Source organism: Simochromis diagramma, unplaced genomic scaffold (genome assembly GCF_900408965.1).
Source record: "Simochromis diagramma unplaced genomic scaffold, fSimDia1.1 OVJJ01000642.1, whole genome shotgun sequence".
Classification (NCBI taxonomy): domain Eukaryota; kingdom Metazoa; phylum Chordata; class Actinopteri; order Cichliformes; family Cichlidae; genus Simochromis; species Simochromis diagramma.
In genome coordinates this window covers 181,114-205,055 of record NW_024387518.1, presented here as the reverse complement: position 1 = coordinate 205,055, position 23,942 = coordinate 181,114, and the positions used below count along the sequence as shown (strand labels likewise).

The following is a 23,942-nucleotide window of genomic DNA, read 5'->3' as shown; positions in this document are numbered from 1 at the left end:
GGATCATGTCACATTAGTTTGTTTCTCTTTCTGTGTTCACTTCAGCTTCAGTTCATTTCTCCTTTTGGTTATGCTTTCAGTACGTTTATAGAAATGTTGTAGTTATTCGTTTGGAGCATTTTTATGAGTGAAGGCAGATGTTAAGATTAAATAGTGGATCAAACCCTCCTCTGAGCCTGTTGATCAGATAAAAGCTTTTCAACATGAAAAATATAATATGTATATGTATATATTTGAAAATGACCTTTCCCTCACAGATCTTTATTAATATGTTAAAATCCTTTCAGTCCATGTGTACACCATACTATAATACTATTGTTATAGTTGTTTAATCGTCTAACAACAATCAAACAATCCAAATGAACCAAATGCCACCAACTCTATGAACTAAAAACATGTTGTTTAGCGGTCATTTTTAAGTGCAATCAAAAAGCTTGGTACACTTTATAAAAAGTCACATAATAGAAAGTGACTTTTAAAGACAATAAACAAACACGGAAACACACAATGGGTGAAAAACTGCTGTTACGATACCCAGTTAAAGCTACATCACAATTTATAACCTTTACCCCAGAACAATAACTTGATAGTACAAAACAGATCAAAATCAAACACAACAAATATCAAACAGCAATCTCACTTATAGATTAAACCCTTTTTTAGTTTTCGAAATATTTTTTTCTGCGCATACAGACATTTTCTATTGATGTCTAAATTGATGTCTTTTTAAACAGAAAGTCAGAAAGTTTTGACAGAAAAATGAAATGTGAAATGTGAGGGGAAGCATAGAGTCTTGTGGTATTAAAGAAAAAATGAAACTAATAACTGGCTAAGTTACATCTCAGAGCCCTGCTCTCAAAAACTGACATAGTGTTTGACCTTGTATGGGAGGAGCAGGATTTTGAATTCAATTCTTGATTTACAGTTTTTCTCCATTGTTTTGGCTCATTTCTTGAAACAGAAATTACATTCTCAAAATAACATGGACAAACCTCCAAACCTCTTGGCAAATGTTCACAACAGAATGGCATTTCTCATTAATTTTATCAAATGGCAAATGCCTTAGTACATGTCTCAATTGTCTCAGTGCATCTTTGCAAATGATTAAGTACAAGTAGCCTACAGTTATACAGTTAGCCCACATTTAGCACATTTTCCAAATGAATAGATCTTGTAGGTCTAAACTGATTAGTTGATTCTCAGTCTAATGATCATTCCCTCCAAAACATGTCACCAATGGAGAAAAACTGTAATAAAGAAAAGAAATCAAATAAAAAGAAACCACACTTCCGTTGGATGAGATGAGCGCTTAGCTCCATCATGTGGCATCTGTGAATATTGCACTATCATGATAAGAAGTAGGGTAAGATTAAACTGGCAAAATCTCACCTGAAATGTGAAAGTGAAACTGTACAGATTTCCAAATTGTTATGGAGATGCAGCAGAGCTGACTCATCTGAAAGAAGAGGAGACTGCAGAGTTTGTATTTTACCTTTTTAAAAATAAATTCATTCAATTCTTTCTGTAGCAGCATCGCATTTGTTTGTGAGGAGATGTTCAGAGAAACAGATTAAATTTTTCCATCTATTTAGAAAATGAACCACATCACTACCTTGTATCAGAAAAAAGCATTTTTTCAGCTCTGAACACTGCAGGTTTTTCTTCTAGATGCTTCTGTTGCCGTGGTTGTAGTTCTTGTAGTTTTGGTGAGTCTGTGTAATAAGGATCATGAACAGGATTAGATATTGTCATCAGTGAATGAAATAGATTTTCATTTTTGCTGTGTCTCCTCTCACAGGGAGAAGATGATCTGCAGGATCCTGCTGCTCATCATCCTCACCTCATGTGTCTCTGGTTAGTTTACAGCTTCACTTTATGAACTCCAAATAAAGCTCAACAACAGATTTGTTGCAGTTCTCAGTGTGTCTGCTCCTCTCTTTCCCTCTCTGTCTCCTCAACAGGATCATTTGTAGTCAATGTGACACAGACCTGCTATCAGGCAGAGGAGAACCACAACATCACACTGGAGTGGACGTTCACCACCAAACCTGACAGATCCACCCAAACTCTCAACGTCCTCTGTGAACTCTTCATTAGTGATAAATCGTCAGTCCTGTATCATGTTCACGAAGGTGTTGAGGTGTCAGAGTCTCAGGATGAAAAGTTTTCAGGACGAGTCCAGAGTGACAAAGACGCCCTCAGAGAAGGACGAATCAGACTTCAGCTGTCCAGACTCAGGACTGATGACTCGGGTGTGTACCTGTGTGAGGTCAACACTGATTATGGCTTCAGTGTTGGAAGATGTCGACTCAACATAACTGGTATCTTTATTTAGTTAAAATATTGCATTTTTTAAAAATAATTGGTTTGTCATGTTTATGTCTGGAATGAATAAGTAAAGTAGTGGTAATAAGTAAAGTCATGTAGCACTTTCTGGATTCATCAAAGTGCTTAATTAAAGATAAAAGGCAAAAAACAAACAAAGTTAACAAAAAGCAATTTTAAAAAGATAAGTTTTTAGCTGTTTTTTAAAAGTAATCAATGAATCGACGGATCGTAGGTCCTGAGGAAGGGAGTTCCAAAGTCGAGCGGCCACAGTAGCAAAAGCTCTATCACCCCTAGTTTTCAGTCTCGTATACTGAATGACAAGTAGGCCCTGACTACTCGACCTCAGAGACCTACTAGGGGCATAGGGCTGCAAAAGTTCAATAATATATGGTGGTGCTTGTTGTCGAAGAGCCTTAAAAGTTAAAACCAAAATCTTAAAATGGACTCTAGATTCGACAGGAAGCCAATGTAACTGCTTAAGCAATGGTGTTATATGTGAATATTTAGAAACTTTCGTCAGAAGTCTTGCTGCAGCATTCTGAACGATCTGCAGACGCTCCAAGGAACCTTTGTTTAAACAAGTAAACAGGGAATTGCAATAGTCCAATCGTGATGAAATAAAAGCATGAATAACAATCTCGAGTTCAGTATAGGAAATTATGGAGCTCAATTTAGAGATATTTCTTAAATGATAAAAGCAGGACCGAACAAGAGATTTAACATGACTATCTAACGTAAGAGCAGGATCAAGGATAATCCCTAAGTTCCTGACAGATGGTTTTACAAACGCTGAAAGAGGACCAAGAGCATTTATTATACTGGGTCTATATCTATCTGGGGCACATAAGAGGACTTCGGTTTTGTTATCATTTAGTTGGAGGAAGTTTTCAGCCATCCAGCCTTTAATGGTTTCCAAGCACACATTTAAAAGCTGCAGCTTAGAAACCTCCTCCGGCTTAAAAGATATATAGAGTTGGATATCGTCCGCATAACAATGGTAACAAATATCCTCAAAAGGGCTCAGAATGTGCTGGAGAGGGAAAACCTGCAGATTATTATTCAAACTTTGACGGACCAGTTAAACACAAAACTCTTTTATGTATTCGTCTAAACATTGAAGGCTAGATCTGAACTCAAACTGAATAAAACAGGAGCTTCATTTTATAAATTATGGAAGGAGGATTATCCCCTTCAATTTCTGTTTTATTCTACACATTAAAGTTATCATTTTTTGGAGATCATTATTATTTTATTGTGATCCGTAACTCTATCACTGTGAGCTGAACTGTTATCATTTTGATTCTGATCATTAACGTTAGTGTCTCCATGTTCTTACAGCAGCTGCTGATCAGCTCCAACCTCACAGACCAACAACAAAAACGACAACAGAAATTGGAGGAATGACCGGTTTCTACATTTTAATGGGAGTGTTGGCAGCTCTGCTGGCACTGTTTGCAATACTTTTAGTTGTTTTCAGAAATGAAGAGAGGATACAAAATCCTATAGCAGATGTACAGATGCTGAGCTTCTTATGGGAAAAACCCATCAGTACTGACAGGAACCTACAGTCCAAGAACAACTATTATAAAGAAGCTTGACAAAACATAAAGCCGCAGCTGCAAATTTGCTCTGCTGTTAACCATTATAACCAGCAGATGGAAATGTTGGATTGCATTCAATCATGTAGTAACAGCAGTAGGTGTTAGTTGGTTTAACACCAGGTTTCTCCTGGTTTTAGCAGACTGTTATATAAACCCATGTAATCTGTAATATTAATATGAATGTTGCTTATTGTTGTGTATTATTTCTACACAAAGCATACAAAGTGTTCATTCCTGTGCTGTGGGAATACCTGTACAAACTGAATAAATGACTGGACTCCATCTGATCAACTGCTGTATCTTCTCAGAGACAACGCAGGAAGATACCCATTACAAAGAGCCACACTATATCCAGTCTTACTAGTAACTATTAGGATCTCAGGGTTTCTGCCTTGTACTTTGAATATTGTGGATTTGTGATTTGTTTCTGGAGTTGTATGTGATACTTTTTCTTTTCCTTAGTCCTCTGATGTTTAGTATTTTCCCAAGTGCCTAGTCCAGTGATCTAGGTGTTTAGTTTTTAATTCCTTGTTTAGTTTAATCAGTTCCCTTTCATTTCTTTTCTTGGCCTGTCTCTGTGTCTCCTCCCTGCTTTCAGTCAGTCTTGTCTCCATTATTGCTAACCGCAAATCCAGAAACATCAAAGTCCAAGACTGCAAAAAAATCAGAGATGAGAACAAAACAACAAACTAACCTAAAACAGACAAACAACAAATTGAAATTCTGCAAAAATAATAACTCAAGAAATGAAATGCAACAGAGACTAAAGACATGGAATACAAGACTATAAGATAAAATAAAAATTCAAACCTCAACACATATGAATCAAAAATTTCAAAGGCCACAATATGAAGACTTACAACAAAAATCAAGAGAACATGACATGAAGCTTGGATTCTTAAAGCCAAGTTAACTTCACACAATGTCTTTCTTTAATGACCAAAACTGAATCAGTCTAGACTAATCAGCCTGAGCTGTCACATGCTGGAGGATTCTTTAAACGTTTAAAGGACAAATGGATTTTAGCACATGGTGATTTATGAGCACCTCAAACCCAGGCACCAAGAAAACAAGTCGAAGGCTTTCTTTTGATGACGGTCACAATGACGCAGTGACTCATCTTGCTGGCGTAATACTGGGTGGGAAGGTACGCTATTAGAACACTTGAATGTAACATAACTTCACAAACTGCATTCCAGTCATATGCAAATGAAATATAACGAAGGTAAACTTTAGCTCCTCCTGACAGCTTCTATTAATAATATTCTTAACCCAACCCTTAAATCCTGTTTGCGTTACAGCTCATTCTGGTCTTAAATGTGTTAAATTATATTCAGTATTACTCAGCATGTTAACAAGAGGCCAGCCTTATAAAAATAAGATCCAAAGTCTTAGTAAACAAACTCACAGAGACTTAGGGGAAGTAGTTTGGGAAAAATGAATTTCTGACATTTCAAGACCTGGGAAATTATTAAGACTTGATGAGGGTGCACGGTGGCACAGTAGTTAGCACTGTTGCCGCACAGCAAGAAGATCCTGAGTTCAATTCCAACATCAGGCTGGGGTCTTTCTGTGTGGAGTTTGCATGTTCTCCCTGTGTTTGCGTGGGGTCCCTCCGGGTACTCTGGCTTCCTCCCACCGTCCAAAGACATGCAGCTTGTGGGGATAGGTTAATTGGATAATCCAAATTGTCACTAGGTGTGAGTGCGAATGGTTGTCTGTCCTTGTGTGTTGGCTCTGCGACAGACTGGCAACCTGTCCAGGGTGTACCCCGCCTCTCGCCCTATGACAGCTGGGATAGGCTCCAGCACCCCCCGCGACCTTGAAAAGGATAAGCGGAAGCAAATGGATGATGAGGGATAAATTAAAATTCTTGACCTTTGTGGAATCTGGTACGTCATCTGAATAGTTGACTTGTTGCCAACTTAAACAGAAGGCGGGGCTTCATTGCCTCAGGATTACTGAAGACCTGACACTACCTGAAATAAAAGGAAACAACAGGAGTACGCAGTTGATCTTTTACTATGCTTCTTTAACTCCTTCTTCATACTTCTCAAGATATAGATCTGTCCTCAGGATCTCTTTACTGTACCGGAGCTGAAGCATCAGCAGTGCCTTGATATCTGTGCGGCTCTAAGTCCAGGGTTGATTCTCAAAATACGGTTTCCAAAGCAATTGTAAGTTAAACAGTGATATTTTCTGTGTTGTTTTTTCTTGCAGTCTATTTGTACCTTCAGCTTCTGCAGTGAAGGCTGCTGCCTTGGGTCTAAATTGGCTTTGTGATTTGTGTAGACCACTAATTGAGATCCAGCTGACATTTGTTGTTTTTCAACTACATTTTTGCACTTCTATCTTATTTTATCTTCACTAAAACCTTTCTCTTTGTACTTCATATCATTGGCTTTCAACTTAAACCTAAATCTGTAAATATGTGAGTATGGATTTATGGTCTTAAGGCCACCAATGACCCCAGTCTAAAAGAGGACTCAGACCTCCCATGTTTGTGCAGTCTATGCCTATTTGTCCTAAATTCGGGTAACTGGTGTTTTAATTGTTTTTTTGAATTCACCTACTATGTTGTGCTGTATCTAATATTGCTGTTACTTGAATGTATCTGTTCCATTTCAGTCTGTTTCTTCTATGCTATTGTTTATGTTGTTACACATTTGTATTACATCTGCACTACAGTTCTCTGTTCACTGTTCTGAACAGAGAAACAATAACAGATGTCTGTTCTCTGTTCAAGTCCTTACAAATTCTCCTAATAACCAGTCCTGGAACGTGTAAGATTTTCCATCTGGCTCTAGTTAAAGTGGTTAAGAAAGGGAGACAGGAGATAACAATTTACTATTTCAACATATCTCTTAACAGCCCTTTCAGGAGACTATACATTCTAGGTGATGCCCTAAAATGCCCTATGAAAGAGAAATTATGGAGTCACCTTTTGTTCTGTTTATATCTCTGCACAGCGGATAGGAATAAAGCTGTGACTGTTTTTAATGTGTTTAGCTCAATAAAATAAATACCTTTTCTTACTTTTCCAAACATGCTGTGAGTAACTTAGTTGGTTCATTACATGTTTTTTTGTTTTGTTTATTTCTTCAGTAACAGTAAATCGTTTTCTAGTGCTTGGGTTTCCTAACAGGATAATGAACAAGATCAACAGTTGCAAGGAATGAATAAAATCAATCTGTCTCCTCTCACAGGGAGAAGATGATCTGCAGGATCCTGCTGCTCCTCATCCTCACCTCATGTGTCTCTGGTTAGTTTACAGCTTGACTTTATGAACTTCAAATAAAGCTCAACAACAGATTTGTTCCAGTTCTCAGTGTGGTTGCTCCTATATCTCCTCAACAGAATCATTGAATATGACACAGACCTCCTATCATGCAGTGGAGAGTGGGACTGTCACCCTGGAGTGGACGTTCAAAACTGCAACTAATACCCCCTCCAATTTTCTTTCCATCATCTGTGAAAAGGAAGATGATGATAAAGCCTCAGTCTTATATCATTTTCGTCAAGGTGTTGAGGTGTCAGAGTCTCAGAATAAAATGTTTTCAGGACGAGTCCAGAGTGACAAAGACGCCCTCAGAGAAGGACGGATCAGACTTCAACTGTCCAGACTCAGGAGTAATGACTCGGGTCTGTACCTGTGTGAGGTGAGCACAGGTTATCACTTTCACGTTGAGAGCTGTCAACTCAATGTCACTGGTAAGTCAACAAAAGGTGAATTCAATCCAAAAGAGTCCAAAAATGCATATTAAAAAAAAAAAAAAATTGCAAAGCAATTGCAAAGTAATAAAAACAGTGTGAATTAATCTCATTTGATTTTTAGAAACCAACTAATAATATGTATGTGTATCAGTAGATCCTGTCAGTCGTCTTGCATATATATTTAGGCAGTGAAGCAAATAATTATTTTTAAAACATCTAACTGGGGGAAAAGTTCACCACACTCAGTCAAACGTTTAGACCGAAGAAATTTTCTCAAGGTTCAAACCAAACAGTGAAGTGAGAATATCACTGTACCACACAGAATATACAAAAACAAAACTAATTTAGTTCTGACACTGTTTGGAAAAATTTAAAGTGTCTGTAAAGCAAACTGTTCATAAACTGTATTTCAAGGATTTTCTGTGATATTTTTAATATATATAATATATTCAATAATATGATATAATTTTAATCTGTCTGCACAAAATTCAAAGCCCAGCAGAAATAGTTTCTTTATGTTTTTTTAAGACAAGATCTGATGGCAACTACCATTAATGATAAAATTATTCTCTTTGACAGACTAATCACCTACATTTTTCTGTCCTTTGCACCAGCAGCTGTTCATTCCCAACACAAGAGATCAATTTGGAGTACCCAATCAGACAGATGGGAAAGAGCCACCCTCTACCCTTTTCTGGGACTGGTACCTCTACTGGTTGTGCTCTTCTCTGCCTGCAGACGCCATAATCGACTCAGAAGGCATAAAGGTTTTATGTAGGTCTTCAATGATGTGCATACTTTTCTCTGCACAACCAGCCAGACTGGTTTTCTCTACTCCTACTGTCTCTAAGTACTGAGAGAAACTAAAGTGCCTTGAGGTGACTTTTGCGACTTGGCGATACATAAATAAAACTGAACTGACCTAAACTGAAACCAGGACTAAGAGGACTCTCTTGGAGCCATTTCTATCAGCCTTAATTGTCAGAGCATTAGTCGAAAACTCAAGTGAGAAAACCTGAAGACAAACCACCCAACAGCGTGAATGTTTCAAGTGTCAGGAAACGACTTTGTAATATGACATTCATGTTTTATGTTCATATTATTGTAAGTTTAAATGATGTACCTGCCATATTTAATGATTTAAACTTCAGCATAACTTAACAATGAGCAGCCTCCTTCTTTAAAAACATTGTTGGGAGTGTGTGAGCTGAGAAATGCTGTCTGCAGGCTGCACAGTAACTGTAACTTGGCCGTGCACGTGAATGTATGCAACATCTTTTCTGTTTTGTTTTGTTTTTGTCCTGTATGCCATGCAATGCTATTTATCAAAGTCAGTATTATATGTATTTTAAGATTCAGGAATTAATTAAAGAATTAAAGACACTTCCAATCTTTCTGATTCCCATTAATTGAAGCATTTTGACAGCTATTTAGATGTTGTGTATCAAAGATCACTGTGACGAGAAAAACTTAATGAAGTGATTTGTGATGTTGTAGAGCTGAGTGACTGCACTGTTAAAAAAAACATATTTAAAAAACAGTAATATTTCGGCAGCTGGGGCGCCAAAATACTACCGTAAAATAACAGAAAATAACTTCCTCATAAAAATACGGTTATTCCCAGTAATGACAATACAGTTTGTTGCACTAATTTTACATGGGATTCTGCCTTTTCCAAGTGCTTTTAGACATTAAATTTTAATGTGATCAAACAATGAAATTACCTATAAACAAGGTCAATGAATGTGGCAATATGAATCATAACACGTAAATGTACAGAAATATACAGTTAACAGTTGGTTTAAATAATAATGGATTGCATGCCCTGGGACAGAGGCGAGGCTGCCATATTGCACCATTGGCCCCTCTGGCCATCACCAGTAAGCGAAGAGTCTTGACCACGGACACAACGACGGAGAGTGCCCGAGCCAGGGATTGAACCGGCAACCTTCTGATTACAAGGCGAACTGCCAACTCTTGAGCCACGATCGCCCTAAATAGCAATGATAATAATACTTATGTGATGTAACACAAGCTTATAGGAATCATGTTATATACTTTTCCATAGCATCACATTTGAATTCAACAGTTCAATCTTTCAATCATGATACATTTGTGAATGTATTTTAACAATCTAAATATGCATATGTACAGACAGATACATTTAATAATCATGAAAATTATGTCTTATTACATTACAGTGATTTAACATTAATTTACATTTGAAATGTGAAATCACAGTCTATTTACGTAACTTTAATGATATTCTAGAAGAACAGAACAGAACTGTAAAATGCACAGTAAAATACTTTTATATTAGGATTTTTTCCTACAGTGCAGCCATACCCGCGACCTTGTGGTTGTTAGTTCACATTCATTGGCCGATGCTTAGCGTCATGTTATTATGTGTCCCAACATCCAATGGCATGTCACATTGTTTTCATGGCCACACCCTCACCCCAGGTGCAGAGGCCTATTTCTGTTCAGGAATGTTGTGAATACTTTGAGATTTATATTAATTGCAATTCTCACCTCGACATTTATTTTTTAAAATATATAATTAGCACAGCGTGGCCGTGCAATGTTTTATATGTTTTTTTTAGTTTTTATTCCTATTAATTATATTTTCACTTGTTACCTCTGAATTATTGAATCAGACCTACATGACATGAAATTTTCAGCAAAATTATAATTCAAATACTCCTTTAATTATTGATTATTCTCATTAATTTTCGATCATTTTATATTTAATGAACAGGCTTAGTGTCAGCTTTGCAACTGAAAGGCGTGGACAAGATAGGTATTTGGGTTAGTGACCTGGTTGTCAATGCTTTTGTAGGAATATGCCTTTAATTTCACAAATGTTTGTCATGACAGTTTGAATGACTCAGTTCTTTACTTATGTTTGAAATAAGATAAGATAAGATAAGATAAGATAAGACTTTAGTGATCCCACAACAGGGAAATTTTTGCGTCACCTCAGCTCAGGTACAGATATATGAAGGAAATACAAAAATACAATTAAGCAATCAATGAAAAAAAGTAAGATAATACACTATATACAATAGCATACACAGTATTTGATTATGGATATAGTTGGAAATATGGAAGACATAAACTATATAGCTTGGAAGGTCATGGAAGGTCCATTATGCATGAAGTGGTGACCATGGATGTTCAGTGTCCAGTGACTTATGACATCGTGATTGAGGAGTTATAGAGTCTAACTGCTGTTGGGACGAATGATCTGCGAAAGCGCTCCTTCCTGCAGCGAGGGTGTTTCAGTCTCTGACTAAAAGAACTGCTCAGCCCACTCACATACTCATGCAGTGGGTGATGTGGATTGTTCATGATGGATGTCAGCTTTACTAACATCCTCCCCTCACCAACCACCTCCACAGACTCCAGGGGACATCCCAGCACGGAGCTAGACCTCCGCACCAGTTTGTCAATCCTGCTCCTGTCCCTGTCCGTGCATCCACTCCCCCAGCAGGCCACTGCATAGAAAAGGGCAGATGCTACCACAGTGTCATAGAATGTCCTTAACAGAGTCCTGCAGACTCCTCAGCAGGTGGAGTCGACTCTGGATGTCTGTATTTGTAGTCCAGTCCAGTTTATTGTTGAGGTGAACACCCAGGTACTTATAAGAGTCCACTATCTCAATGTCTTTCCCTTGGATGTTCACCGGTGTTGTAGGGGGTGACTTCCTCCTGAAGTCTATGATCATCTCCTTTGTCTTGCCGGCGTTGATTTGGAGTACGTTGGTCTCACACCAGCCAACAAAGTCACTGATGACCCCTCTGTATTCCTGATCATTCCCGTCTGATACGCATCCAATGATGGCTGTATCATCTGAGAACTTCTGTATATGGCAATCGTCCGAATTTTAACAGAAGTCTGAAGTGTAAAGGCTGAACAGGAAAGGTGAGAGAACCGTGCCCTGTGGCGCCCCCGTGCTGTCCCCGTGCTGCAGATTACCACCTCGGACACACAGTCATGGAGCCTCACATACTGTGGTCTGTTGGTAAGGTAGTCGATGGTCCGTGCAGTCAGCTGTTTGCCTACTCCGGCTCCCTCCAGCTTCCCTCTCAGTAGTGCGGGTTGGATGATGTTGAAAGCACTGGAGAAGTCAAAAAATATGATCCTCACAGTGAGGATCGCCTGCTCTAAGTGAGAGAGGGATCGGTGTACCAGGTAGATGACAGCGTCATCCACCCCAATTCCAGAATGGTAGGCGAACTGCAGGGGGTCCAACACTGAGCCCACCAGTGGCTGAAGGTGGTGCAGGATGAGCCTTTCCATGGTCTTCATCAGATGAGAAGTCAAGGCAACAGGCCTGAAGTGGTTGGGCTCCCTGGGGTGTGCGATTTTTGGCACCGGAACCACACAGGAAGTCTTCCACAGTTCAGGAACCCTCTCCAGGCTCAGGCTCAGGTTGAAGATGTACAGGGCCACCTGACAGAGCTGGTCTGCACAGTCCCTGAGCACCAGTTAATGCCCAATTTAACATGTGCTGTTCTCATTGTAAGATTGTATGAAACTTAAACTCTCCTTTCCTTGGAATAAAAGGAGGAAATGTTGTCAGAGTAGGCAGAGGTGATGGGTGGATCACTCGATCGCTGTGACACAGTAGTAAAACTGTCCTGTAACCCTTCACTCAGTCCACTACCAGCTTTTTAAGAGCTCATCCCATTTCTGATCCAAGTATTATTACCAGTGTTTTATTAAAATCAAGCACAACTGAATTGTGTTTCAGGTTTTTAGTCACATCTCTGCACTGAGAGCTCTAAAATGGCTCTGCAACAATTTTTTTTTATGTGCGCTCAGAATATTTGCATAAAAATAACGCCATACACTATAGACTGCTGTGTAGAATATTCTCCATATGTGAATGGTGTGTGAGATCTTCATTTGAATGAAAATTGAATTTAAGTAACTTGTTTTCTATAACGGCTTAAGAGTCAGGTTACCAGGGTGCACCCAGAATCGAGAACTGAGAACTAACACTCGGCCAAGTCTCTATATTAGCAGTTTAATGTGTTTTTATTTTATTTTATTTATTTATTTAGTTTCATTTTTAAAAAATTGTAAAATTTTTGTTTCCACAGTTGTGTAAAATGCCCAAAACCTGTGGTTGTCAAACCTATGGTTTGGTTTACAAAAGCCAGTTGGTTCTTTCCAGTTAAATTCCTCTCTGTGTGTCTTATTTAAACACACCACTGTGCTCCTATAGTTGAACCTATTGGTCCGTTAATATAATCTATTCAAGAATTCTCCTTATTGTGTTACAAACTGATTCTTTGGCAGCAGAAACAGTTAAGAAACTTCCTGAAAATGCAGTGGAAAACCACTGAACAGTGAGTTAACTGTGGCATATAACAAATTCAGGTTAATCTGATGCAGGTTTATCTATCTCTGTCAGCCTTCAAAATGCAAACCAAAACTGTTGAGCATGTCTGTTGAATCCAAAAAAGCAGCAGCTCCTTCCATGCTCACTTCATGTCCTTCTAAGTTGTCTTTTTGACAGTCAAGCGACATAACAGCTGTTTCCACGCCCAGTGTCTCAAGACTGCATACCTTTAACAATGTATAGGATAAAACAGCTATCCATAAATGCTAAACATACATGAAACTATAAAAGTTGAGAATGATTCTTTTGTGTTCTGACTTTGCTTCTGCTGCTTTTATTTATGCTTGGGATACACTGATAAACATTAAAGGTTCAATGGAGAGCTACTGTGACAGCTGGGACAGCTACAGAAAAACTTTCCCTCCTCCTTTTGTGTGTTCCTCACCTGAGTGCGCGCTACTTTGCACAACCTACCGGGACTCCCGCCCCCACGAGACTGAAAAGGGGAACGAGAGCTGTAGTCCAGGTGAAACTGAGAAGGTACCGGAGGTTAGCTTCCTTGCTGTGGGGAGACTCCCGGTACCAGTTCCTCTCCTGACATTTGGTGTTGATGTGACCCAGGCCTCATGGCTCAAAAGCAGTATCCTCACCCTGTGTTCATCATCTGTTTTATTGTACCTGCATTATAATCAATCTGGTCCTATTTGGCCTTTTAACCCTTTAAGACCTACCTTAGAACCAAGTCCGCCAGAGCTTATATTATATTTTTACATGCTGTGGAGCCATTTTTGGGAGCATTTCAAGTTGCTATACATCAATACAACCATTACAGCCTAAGTTTTAATAATATGTATGCATTAAGTGCATAGTAATTACATAAATTGCAAAAAAGAGCAATAAACTACAAAAAAATTGAAAATCGTTTTTGTTTTTTTAACATATATTTCTAGTTAGAGAAATTTAAGAGGCTTATCCCTCAAAACTGTAAATACAAAAAAGTTGCACAAAATAGTTTCCCACCACAGGAAATTTATTTTGAGTGTCTTCATAGTTGTATTTTTGAAATACACCAATTTTTATACACTGCAGGAAAAACGAAAATAAATATTATAGTGCAAATTTGCAAAAAAGCAGCATATGCATCAAAATAAACAATTTCCAGCAGTGCAATATGAGTCCTAAGCATCCCAGAAACGACACAGAAAGTCATAAAGTCAAACATAACTTTTACAAACACCAGTATAGGCCCTGAGGCCCTGATGGTAAAAAACTACATTTCCGCAAAAACGACGTCACTTCCGGTTTCAGGCAGTTCATGGCGGACATGCGATAGTTTGTGCTGACGTCTATTCCAACGTAGGAAGTGTTACGAACAGCTGATCAGCAAAGTGTGTTTCTGGAATATTATGTTTTTGTTGCTGCAAGTATATATGTATCTGTACTTATATATGTGCGTGTATATATATAATATTCTGCTCACGCTCTGTAACTTCTGTCGGTGCTGTGCTTTTGGAAACTGAATTTCCCAGAGGAACCCACCTGAGGGATTAATAAAGTTTTATCTTATCTTATCTTATCTTAAGTAGGCTCCTTTCATAATATGCCACCACTCTGGTCTTAACATAAACATTTAGGATAAGTATGTATAAAAAAGCAAATGGGCTTCGTATTTTATCAGTTTTGCGTGCATTTTGGATTTGTTCAGTTCACACACAGGAGGCCCTGTAGGGCTGGGGTGCATTGTGTGACGGACTACCAATACTAGCAATTGGGACAAGTAATGTCACCTCTCTGGTGGAGAAGTTATTGCATTTTGAAGTTGCGAGGTACCGGCTAGATATAGTCAGGCTCACCTCAATCCATAATTTGGGCTCTGGAACCAGTATCCTGGAGAGGGGCTGGACTCTATCTCAATCTGGAGTTGCGAGACTGAGACAGAGTCCAGGTACTGGAGTGAGAGGCGGTGGGCTGGGGCGGGTATCCTAGTATCCCCTTGGCTTGCTGCCTGTACGTTGGGGTTTCTCCTAGTGGATGAGAGGTTTTGTTTCCTTGGCTTCAGGTTGGGGAATGGGTCTGTGGTTATGCGCCAAGTAGAGGTTTAAAGTACTCAGTCTTGTTGGAGTTCCCGTTGGGGTGCTGGAGGGTGCTCCGCCTAGGGACTGTGTTGTCCTACTGGCCGACTTCAATGCTCATGTGGGCAACAGCAGTGAGACCTGGAGGGGTGTGATTGGGAGGAACGGCCTCGCGGATCTGAACCAAGTTGTGTGTTGTTGTTGGACTTCTGTGCAAACCACAGTTTGGCCATGACGAGCACCATGTTTGAACATAAGTTTGGCCATAACTGCACGTGGGAGTGTGTGGGAGGAGCTTGGAGAGGCCATGAAAAAGACTTTTGGACTGCCTCAAAGAGAGGTAGTGATGCTGCACTGGTCCCTCGAGCTAAGTGTTAAAGAGAAGCTCTCAATTTACCAGTCAATCTACGCCCCTACCCTCACGTATGGTCACGAGCTGTGGACAGTGACCAAAAGAACGAGATTGTGAAGGGTGGCTGGCCTTTCCCTTAGAGATAGCGTAAGAAGTTCGGCCATCTGGGAGGGGCTCAGAGTAGAGCCGCTGCTCTTCCGAATAGAAAGGAACCAGTTGAGATGGTTTGGGCATCTGACAAGGATGCCTCCCGGGGTGGGTGAGGTATTCTGGGTATGTCCCACCGGGAGGAGACCTGTTTGTGTTATTCACTCTGTCACTCATATTCTGTTGTGTGTCCCCACAAACCACTTTTCACAAACAGAACTCTTGCATCCTTTTTATTTCCTTGAAATTTGCAGCTTGGTGGAAGCTAAGTACTCTAACTGCTCTTCACAGAGATTTTTATTGTCCTGAATGTACTCAGTTTTACAAGCTTCTATTACTAGTCTTTTTAAAGTTGTCTGTAAAAGTTAACAATAAATACCATTTTAGTTGTCATCATTGTGCTTGTGACTTACCATGTGAGGCAGCTTGCTAAGTTTACCGCCATTCTGGCCGACAATTCCAAGACCATTTGGTGATGGATCTTTTGTATTACAAAAAAGTATGACGATTTTTTTGGTCTAAATGTAAAGTTAACAAAACTGACAACTTAAGACAAATCTTTTTTACCTTCTGTGTTGTAATCTTTAAAATTTTCATAAATTTGATCATTTCACTACAACGTCAGGAGTTTGTTATGAGGTGTTGCAAAGTTCAGTACAGTTCAGTTGTATTTATACAGCGCCAAATCACAACAGCAGTTGCTTCAATGTGCTGTATATTATAATAAAATAATACAAAGTGAGCTCACACTCAACTAAACCCCCTTTGAGCATGTACTTTGTCACAATGGAAACGTAAAACTCCCTTTAAAGTAGTGATGTGACGTTCTGTATCGAGGCTTCGAAGCTTGTGTCGAGTAATGGAGGGGGTGTTTCCGCGCTGCGCGTATCGAGGCTTGCTTCATTTATGGGAGGAGCTGAAAATGATGACGTCCGAAGCCTCGCTGCCCGGCTGTACCACGTGACTGGTTCATGAAGTGGTTCGAACTTTGCCGTGAGATATGACAGCGATATAAACCCCTCAGACTTCATTCAAAATGTAGGTGTTTGATGGAGAGTTGCGGTTAGTGAGAGTTTGGAGGTTTATGAGAGTGAGGAGAGAAAGTCAGGAGAGAATGGAGCCAGCTAAGAAGAGGAGGATGTCCTCCCCTGTGTGGGAACATTTTGATCCTATTCCTCCCAACAAGGTATGTAAATTTCTACAGAAGATGTATTTTCATAACACTGATGGTGCAATACAATTTATATTAAGCGGCTTTACTTTTGTACAAGGTGAAGTGTTTGCTATGTGCCAGGGAGCTGGGATATAACAACAACACCTCATCCATGCTTAGGCACTACAGAGCTTTGCATGATAATAAGGGGAACACCGATTGTGGAGCAAGACCAGGTGAGCCATCAAATGCAATGATAATATAGCATGCTGTAATGTTACTGAATGATATAACAATATTATACAGCTGTAATAAGTTACGTGTGTGATATTTATATTTGTGCTTTGTCTTTATTGTCTTTCCTCAGGAGAACAATCTCAAATAGATGAAGACCTGGTTAGCATGGTGATTGAGGACTCCCAGCCATTTAGCATTGTGGAGGACAAAGGATTCAAAAGATTTGTTAAATCATTAAATCCTAGCTATGTTCTCCCCACTAAAGGTTATAAAAGCAGTGAAAATTTAGTTTTTACAGAATAAAATATGGGCAGGACTGATGCCTCAGTGTGTAGCTGTCCATACCTCAACGTTACAAGAGCAGAACCACTGTCCACATGCCAACCACACCTCACCTCACAGTAAATGATCATTTCCATTTTAAGCATTTCCAAATGATCATTTTCCATACTGCCAGTATAAATATACACAGTATACTGCCATCAATACAATATAGATGTTTTACACACTCCTTTTGTTGTTGACATTTACAGGCCGTGTGCAAAAGGCCACACTCTTCAAATTCATGCCAACTAATATTTTTACGTCCAGTAGGTGTCCTACTAGAGCAAATGAAGCTTCAAGAAGCTTTGCGCTGGGGTGAAGCAATTGGATGAAAAGCTTCAGTGCTTCATGAAGCTTCATCTGCCCATCACTACTTTAAAGTGGGAGAAACCTTCTGCAGAACCAGGCTCAGGGAGGGGCAGCCATCTGCCACAACTGGCTGGTTGACAACAACTATAACCAGTTAGAACCAGTTCAAAACCAGTTAAAGTGGTTCTCCAGAGGCCTGGTAATGAACTAATCATGTGATTCAGGTGTGTTGACCCAGGGTGAGATCTAAAACCTGCAGGACACCGGCCCTCGAAACCTGGAGTTCAACACCCCTGATTTATGTAAACAACTGCAGCTGTTCCCATCATGCCGCAGTGTTTTTCGACAGAAAGTGTCACCACCATTGTTTGTGTTGTTGATCAAAAAGATCGATCATTTTATTTTATGAAAGCAGAGACAGAAGCTGATAGCAGAAAAACTCAGCAGAATCAAGTGTTCGATTTTCAGTGCTGAGAGACAAAAAGTCATTTCAACGCCAACTAAATATTCTTTAAGTAGAATAATGTTACGATTAAGAGTTGGCGTAAACAACTTTGTTGCTTTATATGTACACATTCAGTGTTTTATATATTTTAAATAATTATCAAACTCCTGTCCTTCTTGTAATACACCTTGTAAAGTAATAGAACCAAACATGTTAGATTACACTTGGTATTATAGACCTCTTTAAGATCTTCTGACCCTTTGATAAAATGATTTGGACACACACATATACAGAAGAATCATAACTTCTTTCATATAAATAAGGACTTGTTTACAATATATACACATAAACATTAACTTTAGAAAAAGTAAATTCTACCTATGGTGATCCATAGTCAAATTATTAGGAGTTCACTGTAACACTTAGAATTCTTTTAACAACTTGAGTTAAGGCACATTTTAACCAGTAATAATTTATAACAGCTGATGGGAGAACAACAAGTGATTTCAATCACTCTGCATGCTTAATGGACAAAAATTAAAGATTCCTCATACCATATCTGACAAAAACAAATGTTAGAACCAAAAGAGGAAGGAAATATCATTAATGATATACGTGACAAGAGCTTTGAATGTTTCCATCAGTGTTTTTGATGATGGCTGCAGACTGCAGACAGTGTTTCTCAGCTCTCACTGAGGTTGATGCTCCCACAAATCTTCCACTGCAGACCCAGCTGTTAACATGACAATCTTTGGAGTTCAGGGAAGTCATGTCCACACTCAGAAGATGATGGACGTGGCTTCTAATGAAGCAGCAAGGTGAGTGGCATCTGAATTATTCAAGTTGACTACTGCTTCACTGCATTCGCTGCCTAGGCGGTGACTGTTTAGATTTAGGTTATGTTTTCGTTTTATGATTTTATAACAGAGTTTGATCAATAAAGCTGCTGCTGGCAGTATAAGTAAAGGATACAGGTTGAGCCATCCTCGACTCTCTGGTTGTGTGTTCACTGTTGGACTTGGACGTTTGGGGTCATCCGAAGCTAACAAAAAGGACACAAGATGCATTTCTTTAATGTGAATAGTTAGTCTACATATCAACCAAAGTAAATTATCCCAAGGTTCAAGTCAAATTTGATACTCATTCCAATAAAAAACTTACCACTGATGCTGAGTCTACATCTGGCTGAGCCGAAGCCATAATCTGTGTTCAGTTCACACAGGTACAGACCCGAGTCATCAGTCCTGAGTCTAAACAGTTGAAGTCTGATTCGTCCTTCTCTGAGGGCGTCTTTGTCACTCTCAACTCGTCCTGAAAACTTTTCATCCTGAGACTCTGACACCTCAACACCTTCTTGAACACGATACAGGACTGAATCTGTACGCTCAGTTATCAGTTCACAGAGGACGTTGAGAGTTTGGGTGGATCTGTCAGGTTTGGTGGTGAACGTCCACTCCAGTGTGATGTTGTGGTTCTCCTCTGCCTGATAGCAGGTCTGTGTCACATTGACTACAAATGATCCTGTTGAGGAGACAGAGAGGGAAAGAGAGGAGCAGACACACTGAGAACTGGAACAAATCTGTTGTTGAGCTTTATTTGGAGTTCATAAAGTGAAGCTGTAAACTAACCAGAGACACATGAGGTGAGGATGATGAGTAGCAGGATCCTGCAGATCATCTTCTCCCTGTGAGAGGAGACAGAGGAAGAAAGAAAATCTACAGTCTGACTCAAGACATCACTCATGACAATATCTGATCTGGTTCATGTTCCTGATTGGAAAAAAAACATGATAGTATCCTCTAAAAAAAGAAAGCTCACTGAAGTTTATCATGTTTCTATTTATTTAAATTTTTTAGAATTACCGTACATCATGCGTTTAAACTACAACCAAGAAACATACTGAGCTTACCAAATACTACACCAGCAAGAGCTGCTATGCAATGGAAACATATGCCATGGAGAACAGTTTGAGTGGAATTTGTAGGAGATAAGAAATTTCACCAACTGAATTGTTGCAACGATGGGATCTTATTACAGAAGCTCTTTAGAACAAACCATTGTTTCACAAATGTTTTTAAAGGCAGACTCTATGGCTAGATGCTTGATTTCATATACGTGTGACTTAAGGGTTGAAAAACTTTTGAGTGGCGTCTTTCAGTGTTAAAGAGATATGATGATTACTTCCAAAACCCGCCCTATATAGACTCATCCGGTCAAAAGTCAGTGTCCTCATTAGCCAGGGTTATATGACTGATCCAGAAGCACTACACTTATGTTAACCAAATAACTGATTTGGATTTTAGTTGGAGTAACAAATCAGCAGTGGTGGTGTTCAACTTTTTTATTGCTAAACCAGACTTAATTTCATATATAGCTATAGAAGGCTAAGATAGGTGTTTAGCTGAGGAAGCACAGTTGCCTGGACCCCCACTAATGCTGCTGACTAACACCCCCACCTTCATTCATCCAGTCACATGTGAAATTTTCAGGGTGACAGATTGAAAAACATATGAGTCACAAAGTCACTCTGTTTTGGATAAGCTACCGTGAATGGAGTTTAATATTTTGTCAACACAACAGCATCAAATTTTATTTGAAAAAAAAAAAAAAGAAAAACCATTAGGATGTGACCTTGATGTGTGTTTCTTTTCTTTTCTGTTTTATTTTAATAAATCGCCATTAGTCACTCTTTATTTTCACTTTGAAACAATCATTCACACTATTGACAGCTACACATTTAATAACAATGGAAAGTTTACTTAAAACAATGAGCATTAATTTTTTAGAATGGAAATTTTATAATATTCTCTTTTGCTGAACACCTGACTGCAGTGCATAAGGTAAGTTGTTAAGGGCTTTAATCCTGAGCAGACTTTGGAAATATAATACACAGGCAGTAAATACATCGTCCTTCCCGGAAGTATATCTGTTCTTTTTTTTAACACCAATGGAAGATGACTCAAATCCTTCATTCTTTCTGGATGAGTTTCTGCAGATAAGTTGTATTGTTGAACATAATAGATTTTCTGGATATGTAATATTTAGACCGAAAAATGAAGAAAAACAAACATTTTCTGTCGCTTAGAAATGAATAGTTTTCCAGCTGTATTTTAATTAAAGGTGAAGGCTTATTGGCAGTTAATATTACAAAATGTCGCTCTTTCCTATGTAGGTGGTTTGGTGTGAAAATGACTCAGAGGATAAGAACTTCGCATGAGGTGGGGGAGTCACATCAAAAATGATCAGCAGATTTTGTCCATCACATTTCTCTCTCAGTGGCAACTTTGCTAAAAGGAAACCCATTAATGAGCACACCTGTGATCTTTCTAGGTTTTCAATGCATATTAACCAGAAGAGGTCACCACAAGAACAAAGACAAAAAGACCCCCCCCCCACACACACACACACACACACACACTACCTTCAAACCTATAACATCACCACCAAACATACACACAAATGAACAAATGTAAGAATAAAAAACTTCAGCTCACCATGTATTGGATATTTTCAAGAATAGCATTAAGTGTGGACGTGTCCAAAGTGATAGATGAGGTACATTCAGTGTTTACAGCAGCATAGGACAAGTGGTGACAGGTCTTCAAACACAACTAAAACTTGTTGTTGGTTAGTGGATGAGGGCGTATATAGGGGCATACGCCTTTTATTATCACTGGAGCTTTCATGAAACACTCCACAAGGCTCAGTGACTATTTAAGGCTAAATGCACTGACAGCTGGGAGCTGCTTTGTTTTGCCAAAATAAAACAGTTTGTTTTGGGAATTAAACACAAGTCAGCCTCCATTAATGAAAATACTTGCTCTCCCTGTGCTTAGTTTTAGCTAAAAACATGCTGGTGGTTGCTAATCAAGCTCTTAACACGACATGAGCCTCCACCCTCCATAGCAGGATATATTTACCCGCAGCAAAATGCACTTAAAGAGCAAACTAAAAAAGGCTCCTTCAAGGTTGATGCAAAGGCTACTGTAAAGTTTTAAAAGAGCTATATCGCTCTGTGGTTGTGTGCAAGCATGTGTAATCTGATGATTACATCAGATTTATCTTCATCTTTAATATTACTTAACTAATATGATAAAGGTCTAAGGTGGAGGCAGAATACTTTTTTACCCAATGTACTGTGTAAAAGCCACACAGAAAAAAGTCTCAGTGGACAGCTGCTTATATAAACATATAAAGCAGATATGTGAAAAAGAACTGAAGGAGAACTGAGAAGGAGAAACAGTAAATCTACCCAGCTGTCATGTTGTTGAGTTAACTTTTTTTTCTCGTTCATTCCTGTCAGGCCAGTTTTCCAATCTGACCACGATCTGTCTCAACATAATTATGTTTATAGATCCTCACATCATCATCTGGGTACATATGTATACATAAATAAGTAAATCTGTTTTTTTTTTGTAAGGGTACTGACAATCCAAGTGTTTTTCAGATATGTTCAGTTTGACCCTTGCATTTAAAATCAATGTCATAATGTTTTAATACAAAGCAAATTAGCTATACATCATGTTTATCATCAACATTATTTCTTTTGATTTTTCCCTCACTGTTGTTTATTTTATTCTTTACACACATCATGGCCAAGAATGAAATCTAATGAAATGAATGAAAATTCCACCACTTTTTTTTTCATCATTCCTAAAATAACATTCATTTTGTACTTAAACTATTCCTGTTTTTTTTTAATCATCTTTAACTTTCCAAAGATGAAATGTTAAGATTGCCTTGCTGAAACTTAGCTAATAGCTACAATTAAAACTTAAATTAAAATAATATTCTAACAAAATAAATTATGTAATTCTGTAAATATTTCATGAAACAATTTCTCTTCAATGAAATTGTTTGAAACTTACCAAATGTTCATCACCACCGTGCTTCAGTCTGCAGCTCACTTTCTTCTGTGCGATACTGCGCAACCTCTGTGGATTTTTATGTTTTGCCTGCAGGTGCCGACACGCCTTCATGGTTTATAATGCGTTGGTTGAACAGAAAATGTGTTAGTTTTGAGTCCAACTCCTCATGACTTACTTTTAACACTTAGCAATGTGTTATTTAAAGTTTTAAACCTAAACATGGTTTGCTGAATTCTATACCCATACACACTAAAAAATGCTGGGTTAATTTCATAGCTCGACTTCTGGGTAAAAGCCTTAGGTTAATAAGTTGGGTTAGTTTGACCAAAAATGGGTTCAAAAATTGTGATTTAGGAGTTGGGTTGACAATGTGCTGGGTTCTTTAATGGCCTCCCCGGCTTGAATAATTAGGTTGGGTAGCTTTGATGAGATATTGGGTTAAAATATTACCCAATTGCTTGGGTTGAAGATAAGCCTCAGAAAAAGCCACATCATTCTTCACAAACTGGCATTTTCAACTAGACTGTGACCAGATCAGACTTCACTGGACCACTACTATGAAATAAAAAACAGTAAGTAAAAAGTGAATTCTAACAGTCTGAAAATCATAGTTTTTTTTTTTTTTAATAATTACAATTTACTGATTTATTCTAGATCTTTACCTACTCATTGGAGGCCTTTGTACAGATAACACCAGCTAGCTTGTGAAGGAGAAAGCTATAGTTATTTCTACTTAAAAATGCTTGATATCATCTTTTAAATATATTATTTGAAATGAGGTTGAAGTTGCTCTGTTTTACAAACAATTTAGAGATCACTGTATCTAGAACAAAGAAAGCATTAGACTCGGTGTTGCATTTGTTGAAAAAAGGTCAAAAGAAAAGAAAAAGGAACCCAGTCTATCTAAACTATTTCATTTAATTATTTAATTTACCCTAAACTATCTATGGTAATAACAGCATATTTTCATTTTAAACTTTAAAGGCAAATATTATTCGTCCAATTTAGATTTAAAAAAAGATAGATAGCACTAATACTTTGA

At 38.5% G+C, this 23,942-nt stretch overlaps 2 protein-coding genes across 3 annotated transcripts; one reads left to right on the top strand and one right to left on the bottom strand.

The window, feature by feature from the left end:
- The first annotated feature begins 1,759 nt into the window (after positions 1-1,759).
- On the top strand, positions 1,760-5,049 carry LOC120725843. The gene is made up of 3 exons (XM_040018884.1): positions 1,760-1,854; positions 1,962-2,321; positions 3,667-5,049. The coding sequence occupies exons 1-3, from the start codon at positions 1,806-1,808 to the stop codon at positions 3,924-3,926; spliced, it is 669 nt and encodes a 222-aa protein (XP_039874818.1). The 5' UTR covers positions 1,760-1,805; the 3' UTR covers positions 3,927-5,049.
- A 12,905-nt stretch (positions 5,050-17,954) lies between these two features.
- LOC120725882 lies at positions 17,955-22,963 on the bottom strand. 2 transcript variants are annotated; one of them, XM_040018953.1, is made up of 4 exons: positions 22,901-22,963; positions 19,661-19,716; positions 19,194-19,553; positions 17,955-19,074 (listed from the first exon to the last, which is right to left on the bottom strand). In XM_040018953.1, the coding sequence occupies exons 1-4, from the start codon at positions 22,909-22,911 to the stop codon at positions 18,812-18,814; spliced, it is 690 nt and encodes a 229-aa protein (XP_039874887.1). In that variant the 5' UTR covers positions 22,912-22,963; the 3' UTR covers positions 17,955-18,811. The 2 variants fall into 2 exon arrangements, with proteins under 2 accessions (XP_039874887.1, XP_039874886.1); XM_040018952.1 differs by lacking the exon at positions 22,901-22,963 and adding an exon at positions 21,527-22,322.
- Positions 22,964-23,942: the final 979 nt, after the last annotated feature.